We start from the raw sequence: 16,376 nt of genomic DNA, 5'->3' as shown, positions 1-16,376 counted from the left end.
TAGACTCATGTACTCTGTTTCAAAAATGATTTGTTGTTCTGCTGTTCGTGTTCCTCAATTTGTTTTATGGCTACTGTTTTATTTATATAAATGCACCTTTGTTTGTATAAAATTGGATGCAGATGAATGGAATATATCTGTGTACATACACATTGATTGTATAGTTTCATATGCAAACCATTGTTTCCTTAGACTAAATTGAGTTTTGCAAATTGAAATTGTTTAATTGCTTGCATTAACGCCGCCCGCTGTTTTGGAAGGAGGAGACGAGCACAACTCTTTTCAATGTGGTTTTTATTCTTTTTTTTAACTGTATTGATGTGAAAGAGAAATCTCAATTGATTCATGACTGCACTTTACAGCATCATATTCATATATATAGATATCTATCTATAGATAGATATCTATCTATCTATAGATATATATACGTATAGATAAAAAGAATCCAGTCTGAACTATTTCCACATGTTACAAAAGTAAAATCCAAATCAAGTGATTATCAACGATGACAACAACATACTTTGCACTTAAAGAGGCCATCTGAACAACACTCCTTCCATGGTCACTGCAGGTCATCGTACTAATCGATGTGATAAAAATGCAAATACCTCGCTTTGATTGATCAAATTATTGTGGAAAACACTTTGGCACCCAATTATTCATCACGTTTGGTATAGTTTTGAATTCAGTTGATTTTACTGCTTCTTAATAAATGTGGGGTAAAAACATAGAATGCAAACAATGCAGCTGTAGAATTTAAGCTACTGTACTTGGGCAAACTGAAACTGAAAGGATCAAGATAAAAACACAAGCTAGAGGGGAATATTTTTTGTACTCGTTTCTTCCCTGCAACCTGTCAATCTGCTTCTGCTGCAGCCTGGCACATTAAGTGCATGTGTTCGTGCATTTCAGCGTTTTGAGTCCGTGTAGGCAGACGGAGAGGTAGTGTGTACGGTTGAGGGGGCCTCCCCAGTGTTGTGTACTAATGGCCTAGTCACTAGGAGTCACAATGTCATGAAATAAAAACAACAAACCACAGTCAAACAGTTAATAATCGTGAGGTACAGACAAACAAAGTCTCATACTTCTTTAAGTCTTAGTAAGAAATAATCACATGTGCCGGGCCGGTGTGACGGCCACACAGTTGCTACATGTATCCGAAACGTGTGATGTCTTAAACTGTACAAAACAAAAAAGGGAGAAAAGTCAAACACACAAGTGTCTTTTCGTGCTTGTGTGTGTGTGTGTGTGACACCAACCAGCATCTTTGAGAGTTGAGGTGTAATAGGTGATCGGTGAGGGTGAAAAAAAATTGGTGAGGAAGTGTATATAACAGCTTTTTTTAAAGGTCCAGTGTGTAACATTTAGGTGGGTTTACTGGCAGAAATGGGATACTGCAGATAAGTATACACGTGTGTATCATTGCTTTAAAATAAACTGGTTTCATTTTCATTGCCTTAAAATAAGTGTTTTATATGTACTTTAGTATTATGTTTTTAGTGTGACTGAAGTTTAGTCTACTAGCTCGATTTTAGTAGTTTTTAGACATTAAGAATTAATGTGAATTATTGTCTTTGTCAGACTAAAATTGGACTTTTACCAAGCATGTCAACGCACTGAGTGATTGTTAAACACTGGACCTTTAGCTAGTGACGAGCAGTATACCAGAAATCCCACAAGGAGCCGTCGGCTGTAAGAGGTGCATTGTGGGCAATGTAAGCACAGGGTGAGGCTGAGGATTAGTTTCTGTAAGTTTCAACTTCTGGATCCTGTCGAAAACAATTTATCAAATACAGATTAATTTACAATAACTGATGATTTACTAATTGTTATATGTTTATTTGATTTTATACTTGCACACAAATATATACGATTACAAACCAGGATATGGTGGGTTTACATGTCACAGTAGTACGGGGGTGGGGGGGTGGGGGGTCTACTACTAAGTAAATTCACTGCCTGAGATTTTTTTTTTTCTTTCCCGGGTCTCATTGAGCTTGATGAGATGATGGCGTGGCTACATGACACTGATCAGGGTGTAGGAGAGGACTGAGGGACTTCAGTGAGCTGTTCTGGTGCTGCACCTGTAAGGCAGTGAGCAGTGTGGGCACATGACGACAGGAACTCTGTGCGCGCACACACACACGCACACACACACACACACACACTTGTGGAAACTTGTGTATGACAGTGTTTTAAAATTTATAACAGTCAACGACTAATGGGTAAATACAATGATTTGTGACAAGATGTTGATTTTCAACTACAGAGAATGTGGGCACACGATGCAGGGCTGCAATCGGGGATGAGCCGATACAATACTGATACTGACCAGAATAACTGGTCTGTGAAACAGACCAAAAAAAACATTAATATCGCATCAATATTCAGTTAAGGAGAAATGTAAGCCTCCATGTCATGTGACCAGAATGTAAATAAGGGATGCAGCAATCATGAGTGCTATGTGGATTTATTTTAAGGGGAAAAAATTGGTATGGGTAGATACTTAAGGTTATACATAATTAGTATTGAAAAGTAGTATTGAGTCATCCCTAGCAGCAATTTTATAAATTTATTTTATTAAGCTTTCTTTATTAGTCAAGTGTCAAAGTGGTTATAACTTCCAAAAGGACCGGGTGACATTTACAATTGTTGTTCTCCCTGATTTTTTAAATCAACTAGTTTCTTTAATACGCACAGAGAGATTTGACCATATAACATCAATCCTAGCGTGTGAGTTTAAGAATTTAGGCTTTTACTACTTGTTTATAAAGCTTTAAATGTTCTGACCCCCTGTCTATATTTGATTCTTTTACTCACTATAATCTTAAGGTGTATTTACATTTGTATAATTATTTATCATATTTATTTGTATGTTTTTGGCTACATCTTATAGCACTGTGTTTTCATTTTGAGTACTATTTGGATGCTTCAAAATCACCGGCATTATTTGTTTTATTGTAAAGCAACTTGTAACTCTGTTTTGAAAGGTGCAATATACATAAAGTTATTATTAACAACAACAACAACAACAACCACCCTTACATTTACAATGACGGACTGAAAAAAAAAAGCATGCATGGTTGGTATTTTTTATAACAAACCCAAAAAACGTTTATAGTCGATCCAAAGTGGAACAGATTATAGCTTTTAGCACGAGATGGAAATGTTGAGAGGTTCATCTCCCTCTTATTCCGGTTTTCAATCCTGATTTTGGATATCCTCAGAAAACGATGGGGGACTAGAACTGTCAGCCTGAACATGTCCTTAATGTCCACGGCCCTAAGCTGTTGAGGGCTGAAATGAAATGAAGTTTTCCCTTCACTCTTTTGGAGCAGTGCAGTAGAAATACATTCTGAATTGAGCACAAAAGGCAATAAGTGACTGAAGTCCACCGATCACAGCAGGTTCATCATCTGAGCTGAGTGATACATTCTGACTGCTGGTGGAATCACCTTTCACCACCATGGTGTGTTTTCAAATGAAGAGCTTTTTCTACAGTATGGGGGGAAAAAAAGGACAATTCCCATCAATCTTAAAGGAATAGTTCACCCCAGAATAAAGCTGCTGTTCACACAGGAAGTATGACTGCTGCCTTTGACACTTTTTAAATATGTCTCTGTGTGCTCAACTAAACGCCATGACTTGAGTGTCAAGTTGTGCCTTGGATCGGTCCTGCAAATATTTAAATTCATTTTCATAAATTCAAATTTGTTTGTGACATATTTGACATTGACACTGAGGTCAAAGATGGTTTTCACTCACAGTATGGCTGCTCTAATTTGACAACATGGGTCCTTAAATGAAAAGAAAGACGTGCTGTAAAAATGGATCCCTTTCTATAAACACCTTATGTCACCACTGTCTTTAAAATGTCCATACATTTATATTTTTGACAAATAAGTCGAATAAGTGGAGGTTTCGGGCAAACCGCGGCAATCAAATATAAAATTTGGGTGAAATCATTTTAATTTGAATAATAGCTACACTTCATTTTCCCTCTGAATGCTTTAAACCTCTACTAATGCGTGACTTATATTCAAAGCAAAGTGACCTTTTTGGTAATTGACTAATTGATGAAAGCGTCAGAAACAAATGTTTAACCCTTAGACAAACACAGAGCATTTAGGCATTTAGAAGTGTACAATCACCTTTTCATCAGATAGGGCCGTTTATATTTATATCATATTGCCGCCATTTTGAACCGCCACATTTTTACGACAGCCCACAATGGACGAACTTAACTTATCTTACGAGTTCTGATGCAAACTGATGGCTACGAACGAAGGTTAATGGCCCCAAAATTACATGGGTGCCACTTTGAAGTGTAACAGCTAGTGTTGTTATAGTAGTTTTGTTGTTTTTTTATATGTGCACGAACATTAGTAAAGTCTCGACTGCCAAGTGACGAGATTAGCGATGTGTAATTTTGGGGTGAACTATAATTTTAACAGTGATGCTGAAGTGAAAACGGCAAAAATGACATTTACATTTCATTTTTTACAGAGTCTCCTGTGCGGCGCAGTGAACATCGATACGGTGCCGGTGTGATTCTGATTCACACAGGTATGAGAACACGAGGAGTATGAAATAAAAAGTGAGGTATATTTACAGCCATGTTTTGTCATAGGCTTCAGCTGACAAACAATAGACAAAATTCTAGTTTTTTGTTTTCTTCAAAATTTTTTGCCACACAGGATAAAACGTGTGAGAGGAAATATCACCAAAAACGTCTATGAGCTATAAATTTGGATTTTTTTTTTTCCACCCACTACAAAAAAGTGTGACATAGAAAACTACAGAACTTAAATGTTAATATAACATTTCTGATGTCAAATTTATTTTTAAAATAACCACATATTTGGTTCAAATAGCAGTACACTTTACTAGCAGGGGTTTGTTTTCTACATATGTACATCTTACCAGCAAGGACACGTATATTTACAAATGGGTAGCAGCATTTTTAGAAACCATGGCGAATCAAAAATCACTACTAAAAGAACATCAGTCAAGCCTAAGCCTTTTTTTTTTTATTTGTTTGTTTGTTTGTTGAAGAACCCCTGAAAAACTACCTCAGTAATGACTCATGAAAACAGTCTGCCAAATAGAATTTCAGAAAGAGAGTGCAATTCAGAGCCAATCGTTTGCTGCGGGGGCAATTTTGAAGGAAAACAAGGCAGTGAGAGAGAGGAGGACGGACGGTATGGAAAACCTGGAGGACGTGCGTGATGGAGACACCTCACAAAAAGACAGATGAAAGAGAACAGAGAGACCGCACACGTGCGTGTGTGCGCGCGTCTGCTCGACTCTGCGGTGAAGCATTTGTGTATTTGTGTGTGTGTGTGTGTGTGCGTGTGGGCGAGTGAAACACTGAACATTTCAGTGGGTGTGTCGTCTTCTCCGTGCACCACTGACGTGTAACAGTGACTGTGCCTTTATCAAAATTTAATTACAACAACCATGACCCTTTGAGTGTGAGTGTGTGTGTGTGTGTGTGTGTGTGTGTGTGTGTGTGTGTGTGTGTGTGTGTGTAATGTTAAGGTGCAGTGGTGCACACGGACCAGCAGGAGGTACTGAGCGGCTCTAAAGGGCAGTGAGACGGCCGGTGAGCGCGGCCTGGAGCTCAGAGGGGAGGAAGACTCCCAGCTCTGTGATGATGCCTCCTGTGATGAGCTGGTGAGGAGTCACGTCAAACGCCGGGTTCCAGACATCGATACCTGCAGTAAACAGTCGGGGATGAGTGAGGTGGTCAGGCATTTAAAAAAAAATATCCCTGTGTGTTAAACTGGTATTCCATTGTTTTAAAACACAATCTTCTATAATAATTATTATTATTATAGAATACTATATATACTATTAATTATTGGTATTATTAAGGTTTGAGCACAAGGTGCGTAGAACCCTTTTGAAACTGAAGGAGTTATACTTCTTCTTCTTATTATTTTTCCTCCAAATCAATTGCATTTTTGAGGGCCTCAACATACCCCAAAATGCACGGATTCTTGCGACTGCGTCAGACCTGGTGAAAATGTGAAAATCTGAAAGTGGCTCGGGGGATGTGTGTCAAAACTTGGAAGTGGGAGGGGCTAAAAACTGGTCATCTGCTGTCAGGTTTAATTATTATTTAGTTGCAGCCATAGTGCAGTCCTTACAATAGCTTAAATGTTTCCATCACTCTTTAAAATCAGTATCATGAAATGTCTATTCATGATAATTCTGGTTGCCTTTTAATGACGCCATCCGCTTTACCCATCTATGCTATACGGCAAACACTATTGACTTGACTTGGTGGTTAAGACGTCCTTGTTTTGATTGAGAGACCCCTGTGGCAGAAATGACATACTGTGCATTTAAATTTTAGCTCATACATTATTTTTCCATGTATAATAGTGTATATCCTGTGAGCACACTAAGTGAAATTCTATTATAATTGCTTCATCCGCTGCCGACACTGACACAGGATCAGTGTTGGCAGATAAACTATTAGTCGCCGTCCAGTGTGACAGGAAAAGTTAAGGAGAGACAAAAGTAACCCACAAGCAGACGCACCGCTCTGCTCCTCTCCTGGAGCGTGTGTGCTCATTAAATGACTGTGCTTTAATTACTGCGATGTCACTTTACACCTCTTTTTTTTTCCCCCTGGCAACATAATTATTGCCCAATGAACTAAATTCAACTCTCACCTAAAAGTCACACACCCGACGTCCAACGCAAAGAACAGGAACTCAGTCTTTGAGACCTTTGTGCTCCTCCTCTCTCTCAGATTCGGGACGAAAGACATTAATATAAAAAGGGAAATTGGGAAAGAGGTGGGATGCAGATAAACTCTGATGCAGTAATAAAGAGTTTATATAGATTTACAGAAAAGCATCCAGATTAACTAATTTCAAAATGTGAGATTAATTAGTTGTTTTTTTTAATCAGCCCTACTAGATTGACATTATTCCATTCCATTTATTATTTTAAATGAATGTCTTTATCGTGGATCCCTCTAGATATTTGTTTATTGCTCAAGAAACAAATCTTTTAAAAACAAATAAATACTGAATTCTCAAGCACAAAGTGTTTTCTGCAGTCGGAGCCTCTCACTTCACTAACCACACAATGTCTCTGCGCAGGTAATGTGATTTCACTAAGTGCCGTCCGTGCTTTATATAACATCTGCAGCCTTGCACCTTCTTTCACTTAAGCACTTAAACGCCACGTGACTTCAACTGAAGTCAGAGGGTGCAGAGCGTTCGGGGCCGCGCTCATCCATCTCTCTGAAGCCCGTTCCAATATCAAATCACTGGATTTATCTGGGATTTTTTAAACCCAGGTGAAGCTGCTCACACCTGTGTTTTCTGAGCGTGAACTGAGACTCAGATGTGCCAGAAACAGAAAAAGTTAGAGGAAGAAAAAAACCATGACTGAAAAACCTGTTTAACTCTTCTGTTACCATTCTGTTTGTTATATCTAGAAAATTCAAAAACTATGGACTGGCAGATCTGTCAAGGATATATCTTTATATATATATATAAATAAATATATATAAATTGTATTATTGTTTCCTTCCCCAGAGCAAGTACCACTCACATCCCACACATCTTACCCTTTGCTGCTATGGGGACTCCATTTATACTGGTGAGCTCCTCAGGGGGTCGCACTTCGATAATGATGTCTCTGCCGCTCTCCAGGCTCAAGTCGCACGACGTGCTGGGTGCAGCCACGTAGAAGGGAATCCCATGGTGCTTTGCGGCGATGGCCAGTTGGTATGTCCCCACCTTATTGGCCGTGTCCCCGTTGGCAACCACCCTGTCTGCACCAACCACCACAGCTGGGAGAGGAAGAGAGAAAATGCAGAGGTTGATCCATAAGCAGCCGATTATAGACAATTGACACATATTTGTTCTCACAAACTCAAATGTTGCCACTAAAAGGCGAGACCATGTGGTGGAGAAGCGGCATCACTCTCAGCCCCAGTTTCACAGAAACTGGAGCGATGTTTCAGTCACATCATCCCTCATTCATTGACTCTATTCCTGTCGCACTTCATTGCATTTACCTCCTCGTCCATTAAGCGTAAAAACATGTATGAGATACATTAACACAAAAAGAATTGTCTGCGTTTCCACTCAGGTTTTTCATACGCAAGCAAAAACACAGATGGAGCGAGTGACGACACAGACCTGTGATGTCCATTTCTCTCATGGTGAGAGCCGCCATGCTGTCCGTGATAAGCGTGGCGGGGATTCCCTCCGCCACTGCCTCATACGCCGTCAGCCTGGATCCCTGGTTGTACGGTCTCGTCTCCGTGCAGTACACGCGCTTCAGCCTCCCCAGCGCGTGTAGGCTTCGCACCACGCCTACACTCAAACACAAACACAGCCACTCGTTTACAGTGCCAGTCATATTTCAACAATGCTTCTGCTCAGTCACACCCGCGGCCTTCAGTCTCACCCAGTGCAGTCCCATATCCAGCTGTGGCTAGTGAGCCGGTGTTGCAGTGTGTGAGGATGGTTACAGAGTCCCTCGGGACGCCGGACAGGATGTGCTGTGCGCCGTTGTTGCCGATCTTCCTGTTGTCATTGACGTCGCGCTCCAGCATGTCTTCGATCCAGGCAATGACACTGTAGAGAGGTGGGACATTTAAAAGGTCGCACGCATCTCATTGTCATGATTTATAAAGTGTTTCTTTACACCTTCGACAACTATTTTGATAAGCTTTTTTCATGATTAAAACAAGATTTCCAAATGTTTAAGCTTCTTAAGTGTGAGTATTTTCTTCATTTCTTTGCTCTGGTTTGACAAACACCCATCAACATTCTTTAAGGTTTTCTGACATTTATGGACCAAACGATTAATCAAGAAAAGTTGCAGCTCTAGTTGACATAGGGTGATAGGCGGGGTCACACCCTGGACAGAACGCCAGTCCATCGCAGGGACACACAGAGAGACAATCAACCACTCACATTCACACCACACACACATACGGTCAAAAAGACAGAGTTTCCAATTGACCTAATTGACGCAGCCTTATTTCCCCCATAATTAACATCTGTATTTCGTAAAAAAACTAAATTGTACATTCTGTCAGTCGGTCACATCTGGTTAAACCCTGATCTTCTAAACCAAAAGGACAGGATTCTAATGCAACACATCATCACATCGGTGCGTGACAGTTTTACAGTCCTGAGCAAAAAAACACGACACAGGACATTTCTTGTCACACCGCTATTCGCTATGCAGTGTTGCTTTAGGTGTGCAGGCTTCCCAATTCTCACTTGACGGGTGTCCCGATAACTTTCACAATTCTTTTCATTTTTTTCCCCAGAAAGACACCGTCAGCTGGTGTTGGAGCGGGACGTGCAGGAGCTGCAGGTATTATTAGGCAACGGCACCACATTAGCATAGCATGAGCGGAGATTACATCACATTTCCACTCTTGACTGATGACACAGAAGCAGCTGATGTGCTGGTTGTTTGTCGGTAATGAGTCTGTGGGCTTTAATGTTGCCCTGTGGAGGAAATAATAATTTTACCGGCGCAAATGCAGTTCCTCTACAGTCATTTTAACGACAACTTTATGGAACAGAAAACAGTGAACACCTCTCATTTAGAGAACAGTGTTTAATATTTGAAAACCGACCCAAACTCCATGTCCTGTCCATGTTTGGATCAAACATTTACTGTATGTGAGCCAGGCAGGTTTTCTCAAGCATGAACGACATTAAATCCAATATATTGCTTTATTTATTTCAAAGTGGGTATCCACTTTCATTTCCACAAACATTAGAAGGACTAGGTCTATACAATTCTGTTTTATTTCCAAGTAGGTGTTTTTCTCCACTTTATAAAAGGTTGGCTAACAACAGCAATGAAATGTCAACAGTTTTAACGATCACTATTTTGTATATAGTATATCTGTATAAAAAAACTATGCGATATATATGTGACGCATGTAATTTTATGGGTCAAATGGGTTTTGCGGCTCCAGATTAATTTATTTGGGTGGAGAGGTGCACATAAAAGCCTCTTTGCATAGTAAAGGTTCCCCTAACCTTAACCAGTTAATGCAACAACTTTGATTCAAATCGTAGCCCTAAGAGATGAAGGTTCTGCCTCACGAGGACCAGGCTGGACTTTACTGGACGTACTGTATTTGGCCCAAACCCACTCATGGATGCAAGTCCACCGTTCATTCAAAACATGGGAATCCATTCAAAAAAAGAAAGAAAAAAGAATCGATCCAGAGCCTCACGACTGACTATCCAAACATTATCAATATAATGATGACAAGTGACAAGGCTTTTTGTCCAAATTCTGATCATCCAGCTTGGTCTCTGTGTCTCTCGTATTACTGGAGCCATCTCACCTTTCTCGAAGCTGCTCCGAGTTCTTCTCCATGCTCTCGTTCTCAGCAAACTCCATCAGCTCGCGGGCGGCACGGCCCATGTTGACCGCGGTGGGCCTGGCTGAGGTCAGGTGACACAGAGACTCCCTGATGAAGGTCACAGGGTCATCCCCTCCAACACCTGCCCGCAGCTCCACAGCCAGGCTGAGGCAACCGACGATGGCTATGGCAGGAGCGCCGCGTACCTAAGACACAAGAGAGGACCGTTGGGATCAAGGTGAGAATTTTAGGGCTTTCCTTGTACCTGTGTCTTTGTGTGTGTGTGTGTGTGGAAGAGAGAGAGAGTGTAATAAATGGCCCATCAAATGATGGGGGTTGGGAAATTGTTTATTCCTTGACATTTCTGGAAAAACATCATGAGGTCAAGGAAAGATGACGTATAAATATTACGGTCATAATTCTCGGGGGTTAAACATCGGCATATTATTATGACATGAGAAGGAACATGATTAAAACGCAAAGGTAACTATTTCACAATCTGTTTTATCTGCTCTGAAGCATCCTTTGTGAAAGGAAAACATGGTTAAACATAGGGGTGAACAATGAATCAAACATGGCTTGAAAGTGCAATATGGCCAAATTAGTGCCAAAATGTGTTTTAAATATAGCATATTAGATTAAATATTGTCCTGACCTACACGTCATATTCTCAGGAAAGGTTTTTGCATCCTAAATGCATTCATATTGTGAACTATTGACCATTCCATATCAAAACTGAACATTTTTATTTAGAAATTATGTGAACTATCATCGTAATCATTATTATTTCAAATGTGTTTTTCTCAACAAAGTTGGACTTTTTTTTACTTGACCGGCCCCCTACTGACCAAACTAGACACTTAGTGGCCCCTGAGTTTGAGACCCCTGTTCTACAGAGTGAAGAAAACACCTTTGTTTCGCATGGATCGAAATGATCACAACTGGGGATTTGTTCCAAGTCGCTCAGCCCCAGTTAAACATTATGGTTGAAGTGACTCGCTTCACCTCAGATGTGTGAAATGTTTCTCTTTATCGTTTTCCATCCTATATGCAAAAAATGCTATTATATTAAGACATACAATGACCATCTTGTGTCATCAGAGACAAAGGGAAACATCCCGGCTTCACTGGCCACAATACTGCAGCCAGTATACAGTATCCACAAAATACATTTTCATTGTGTGCCGCAAACGGTGTTCATGTTTTGATTTGGTGTCGTGATCCATGGTAATTCAACACAAACGGTGCCAGCAGAGCGGGCTGAACTACGCCAAACCTAAAAGGCCTTGGTTCCCCTCTCAAATATGGCTCAACCAGAGGAGAACACAATTTCACTTTCTGTCTACGCCTGTCGACGGCACGAGAAAACTAAACAAATAATTCAATATTGATGAAAATAAAATGTGTGTGCAATGCTGTTTTCACATAGGATGCAAATTTGTTGCATCACGCCACGGGATCATTTTGTGACGGAATGGGAGCACGGGATGCAAGTCGCCGTATTTTAAACAGAAGTAACAGGCAATTATTTTCACCATCAGCCAAAGAATTGTTGTTGTTGTGTAACCACACAAGACGACAGTTTCTTCTCTGCAGACGTTTCCACAGCAGATAAAGTGTCGTACAGCTTCCCCAAGCGGAGTCTGGCCGCTGGCAAGTACGTGACACCATTCGGAGAATCTCAGCGCTGACTGGCCGTCGCGATTTCTTACAAGTGTTCATCTGGTGTGAACACAGCATAGCGGTTATGTAGATACGTAATGTCGTTTATTTGGCGTAAATTGTCAAATTTGGCAACCTACATGAACCAAACCCACAGGTATTGCAGTAACTATTTCAAACCCTGAAGGTCTCTGTTGTTCATGTTTTCCATTCATCAACTTAAAAATCTCGATCAACTGGTTTCTTCGACTTTCACTTGCGAGCAAAAATCAAACTCAACTTGACTGACGTTTGCCGCAATAACCGTCAATATCAAATGTAATAGAAATATTGCATCACGTGATCATGCAGTTTTTTACGCAGGGCCGTACTGGAGTCATTTCTCACTCTGTCCCATTAGACTCCATAAATATCATGACATCACACCCCTGCTTATGGTTCATTCCTTCAGTGTGACACACACAGGTTTGCAAAGCTCTTCTTCTTAGGACATTTCCATTCATTTGGATAGCCTAAACCAGGGGTCTGCAACTTGTGGCTCGAGAGCTACATGTGGCTGTTCAGCCCTTCTGCAGTGGCTCCTTGTAGCTTTGAATAAAAAAAAAACGCCAAACATTTATTTTTATTCTGTTTTCATTTGCTTCTATCAAAGTGAACGCCTCTTATTTAGAGATCAAGGTGATGAATAAAAGTGTTTCAATATGTTGTGCATCACCTCCAATGTCTTGTGTCAAGTGTGACACTGAAAACCCTGTCCTGTCCTTCTTTGCTGTATGACGGGCAGGTTGTCTCAAACATGAGCTACATACACTCCAAATATTGCTTTATTTATTTCAAAGTGGGTTACTTTACATTTCATTCGTTTCCACAAACAATAGAAGGACTCTGTTTGACTTCAGAGTCTGGGTTTTTTCTCCTCCACTTTAAAAGGTTGGCTATAAACAGCAATGAAATGTCAACAAATGTTTTCTTTTTTTCTTAATGCAACAAGCTATCATTATTTTGTATAACGCATACCTGTATAAACCTGTATAAACAACTTATATATGTGACACATATCATTTTATGGGTCATATGTGTTTTCACGGCTACAGATTAATTTAATTTGGGTGGAGAGGAGGACATAAATGGCTCTTTTAATAGTAAAGGTTGCAGAATCCCTGGCCTAAACAAAGAGATGTTAACCATATCCAGTTAATGCCTAAACCTAAACTTAATAGAACCACTTCAATTCGAACCGTAGCCCTCAGCATGGCCGGCTCCTCAGAGATGAGGTTCTGCCTCACACCGACCAGGCTTTGGTCTCCATGAGGACTACTGGTCCTGACAGGGTCAAAGTGTGTATGTCAGGAAAGGTAACAAATGCACAGGTTGTCCACTCTTGCCAAACTTCATCTCTGTCCATGCAGCAACCCCTTCAGTGTGTGAGCACAACTGTACATGCAGTGAAGGTGTAAGTGAGTGCAGCACCAGAAAACCAGAAGGCAACCAACAAAAACCTGAGCAAAGGTCATTAATAATTCATCAATAATCTCTCCCAAAGAAAGAAAGAGCAGGAGGAAGAGAGGGAGGAGGAGGATGTGGGGGTTATATTTGACGGCTTGGTGGCTGTGTGCAGAGACCCAGCTCGTTTCGTTTGCACCTGATTATATGAATCGCATCGAGGATTTTGGGGGTATACATGTTGGATCTGCTAGAGGCCGACACGCAGGGGCGCACAGAGCACATGCGTGCAGCGGCGAGAACACAAAGACCACAGAGACACAGAGAGACAAGGGAGACAAAAACACATGCACGACGACAGGGACACATGCACGAGCCACAGCTCAGCAGCTCAAAGATCCGAGTAAACGACACGGGGGAGAGAGCGAGAGAGGGAGAGGGAGAGAGAAAGGGACGTTTGGAGGAGGAGAGGAGATGAGGAGAGAGCTCCGTACCTTCATGGACTTGATGGCCTCGTAGGCGTCCTGCACAGTGCGGATCTCATCGTACGCGGTCTGGTGAGGCAGCAGCAGCTGGTTGAGGACCTGCAGAGACCCGGCCCGGTAACGGATCGATTCCAGCGTCATGACCGAAGAACGAGTCGGGATAGTGGGGATGTGGGAGGGGAGGGGAGGGGATATCGCGGACGGACCGGTTGCGGGCGGGCGGGTGCGCGCACACACACGCACTCACTCCTCTTTCTCACCCTCTCTCTCTCTCTCACACACACACACACACACACTTTCACTCTCTCTGAGGCGGAAACACGCGGAAGTCACCGTGGTTTCGAGGAAGAAGAGGAGCAGCTGCAGGTCTGTTGTGTTGTGTGAAAAGGTGAAGAAGAGGTGGTGGTGGTGGAGGAGTGAGGGAAGAACCTTTCAGTGACAGATAAGTAGGGAAGCAGACACGGAACCACGTGTTCACACTAGCAGGAAGCCGCCGCCTCGCTGACCACGCCCACTGAAGTCTCGCGGGTTGTCCATCATGACTCCCATTTTTCTCTGTGTGTGTGTGTGTGCTCATCCTGTTACAGAAGCAGCAAGGAAGTAGTAAAACATGTATTAAGTTATACATAATAAAGTATATAACGAATAGAAGAAATTAGTACAATATATCCAAATGAAACTAAGCTGGTGCAAACTTGGTGCAGCTGATGATGCAAAACAATGGAAACTGTGCAAACAAACAATTGAAATTGTGCAAAGAAACAATTTAAACTGTGCAAACTTGGTTTTCCATGTGTCAGCAAGTTTGTTTGTTTGTTGTCTAGTTTTCCCTCCAGTTCAAAAGCCTGATGACTGGTGGACAGAGGCTGATTCTGAACCTGCTAGTTGAGACCAAAACCTGGTCCTAATCAAGGTTATGATAGTTTTGGATTTTAAGGAGTTTTTAGAGCAGGTTTGCTACTTTTTATCTTTTGTAAATGCTTTGTTTTAGTTTAGTTTTTATTAGTTTTAGCGTTAGTTTTTTTTATAATATGGAGTATTTGCCATTTGGTGCAATATTAAAAAAGTCATAAAAGTATTGTGTCATTAAAAAACCCTGCAAAAATGTATTAGGACAAACGAACAACCATGAGACACATCACATTGTTTGTGAGCCAGGAGTCTCTGGGAGCTCAATCTGAGGAAAAATGTTTAACAAAAAACACATTGAAAATACAACAAAATTGCCCAACAGAGAAAAAATAAACACATTTAATGTGAACCCAAATGCATTATGTATGAAAATACATTTACAAAGATGAAAACTAAACTACACTTCACTACAATTTTAGTTAGTTTTATAAACACACAATTCAGTTTCAGTTAGTAATCTTTTTTTTTTTTTTTTTTAACTGTAGTTTTTGTTTTTATTTCAGTTAGTGGTTATATACAGTTACTATAGTTATTTCGTTAACTATAATAACAACCATGGTCCTAATGAGGCTCATTTAATCATTTCTGAGGAATTAATGAGGGTTAAGATTGGAATTGTAGTTATTGTTGTTATGGTTAGGGTTTGGGATAAGGCTTGGTTTAGGTCGTCCAATTGAACAGAAGTCAGTGCAGTGTCCTTAGGAGAATAGCTGCACAAACCTCTCTCAGTGTGTGTGTGTGTGTGTGTGCACCATCCCCCTCTGCTCACATTAAATACGTTATTAGCATAACACCAGCACCACAAGCTTCCCCCAACAAAAGCAGGCTCTGCATACAAAATATGACTAGATTTATTTGATGAGGTTTTTGCTCCTGCTTTATGTCTAGACTTTACTTTTTCCCCTCCCATTTACCCAATTACTGAGTGCATGTGAGAGTGTGAATAAATCACAGTTATTCACTGCAAAACAACAAATCCATAGCCTTTATTACCACTACATTTGTTATTACTGATAATAACCTATGCTTCAAGCAAAGGATTTCTATTTTTATCTACATTTTACTTGACTTTACTCTCCCTCTCGTGCGTGTACATACATCATATAAATTATTTACTTATTAAATGACTATACATATTTATGTCCCCCTTCATTATTCCTGCATTTATTTTATTTATTATTACCGACAACAACAGCAGGCTCTGTGTCTATTTACCAATATTTTAGCTGCAGTTTTAACTTTTATGATAGTGGCCTTTCCTTTTGTGTGTATATCTACAATCAATCATTAATTACTGCAAACAAGACACCCGTGCCTTGATTAAAACCTTTTATTTCCCCCTGATTATTACTATCTTTATAGTTATTTATTACCTATTACCATATGCCCCACAACATATTCAGGCACTAGGTACAAAACATATTTTAGCTACCGTTTAAAGCCTTGGCTCAACTTTTTACTCACAGTAACCCAAACTTATTATATTATTACGAAGTGGGGGC

General features: G+C 40.6%; 1 protein-coding gene across 1 annotated transcript; it reads right to left on the bottom strand.

The window, feature by feature from the left end:
- Positions 1 to 277: 277 nt before the first annotated feature.
- Positions 278 to 14,514, bottom strand: mri1 (methylthioribose-1-phosphate isomerase 1). Its single transcript, XM_044028728.1, has 6 exons — positions 13,972 to 14,514; positions 10,355 to 10,578; positions 8,440 to 8,609; positions 8,169 to 8,345; positions 7,592 to 7,816; positions 278 to 5,717 (listed from the first exon to the last, which is right to left on the bottom strand). The coding sequence occupies exons 1-6, from the start codon at positions 14,101 to 14,103 to the stop codon at positions 5,584 to 5,586; spliced, it is 1,062 nt and encodes a 353-aa protein (XP_043884663.1). The 5' UTR covers positions 14,104 to 14,514; the 3' UTR covers positions 278 to 5,583.
- Between the last annotated feature and the right edge of the window lie 1,862 nt (positions 14,515 to 16,376).

The sequence above is a fragment of the Solea senegalensis genome, linkage group LG6 (assembly GCF_019176455.1).
Source record: "Solea senegalensis isolate Sse05_10M linkage group LG6, IFAPA_SoseM_1, whole genome shotgun sequence".
Classification (NCBI taxonomy): Eukaryota; Metazoa; Chordata; class Actinopteri; order Pleuronectiformes; family Soleidae; genus Solea; species Solea senegalensis.
This window is presented reverse-complemented; position numbering and strand designations above follow the sequence as displayed.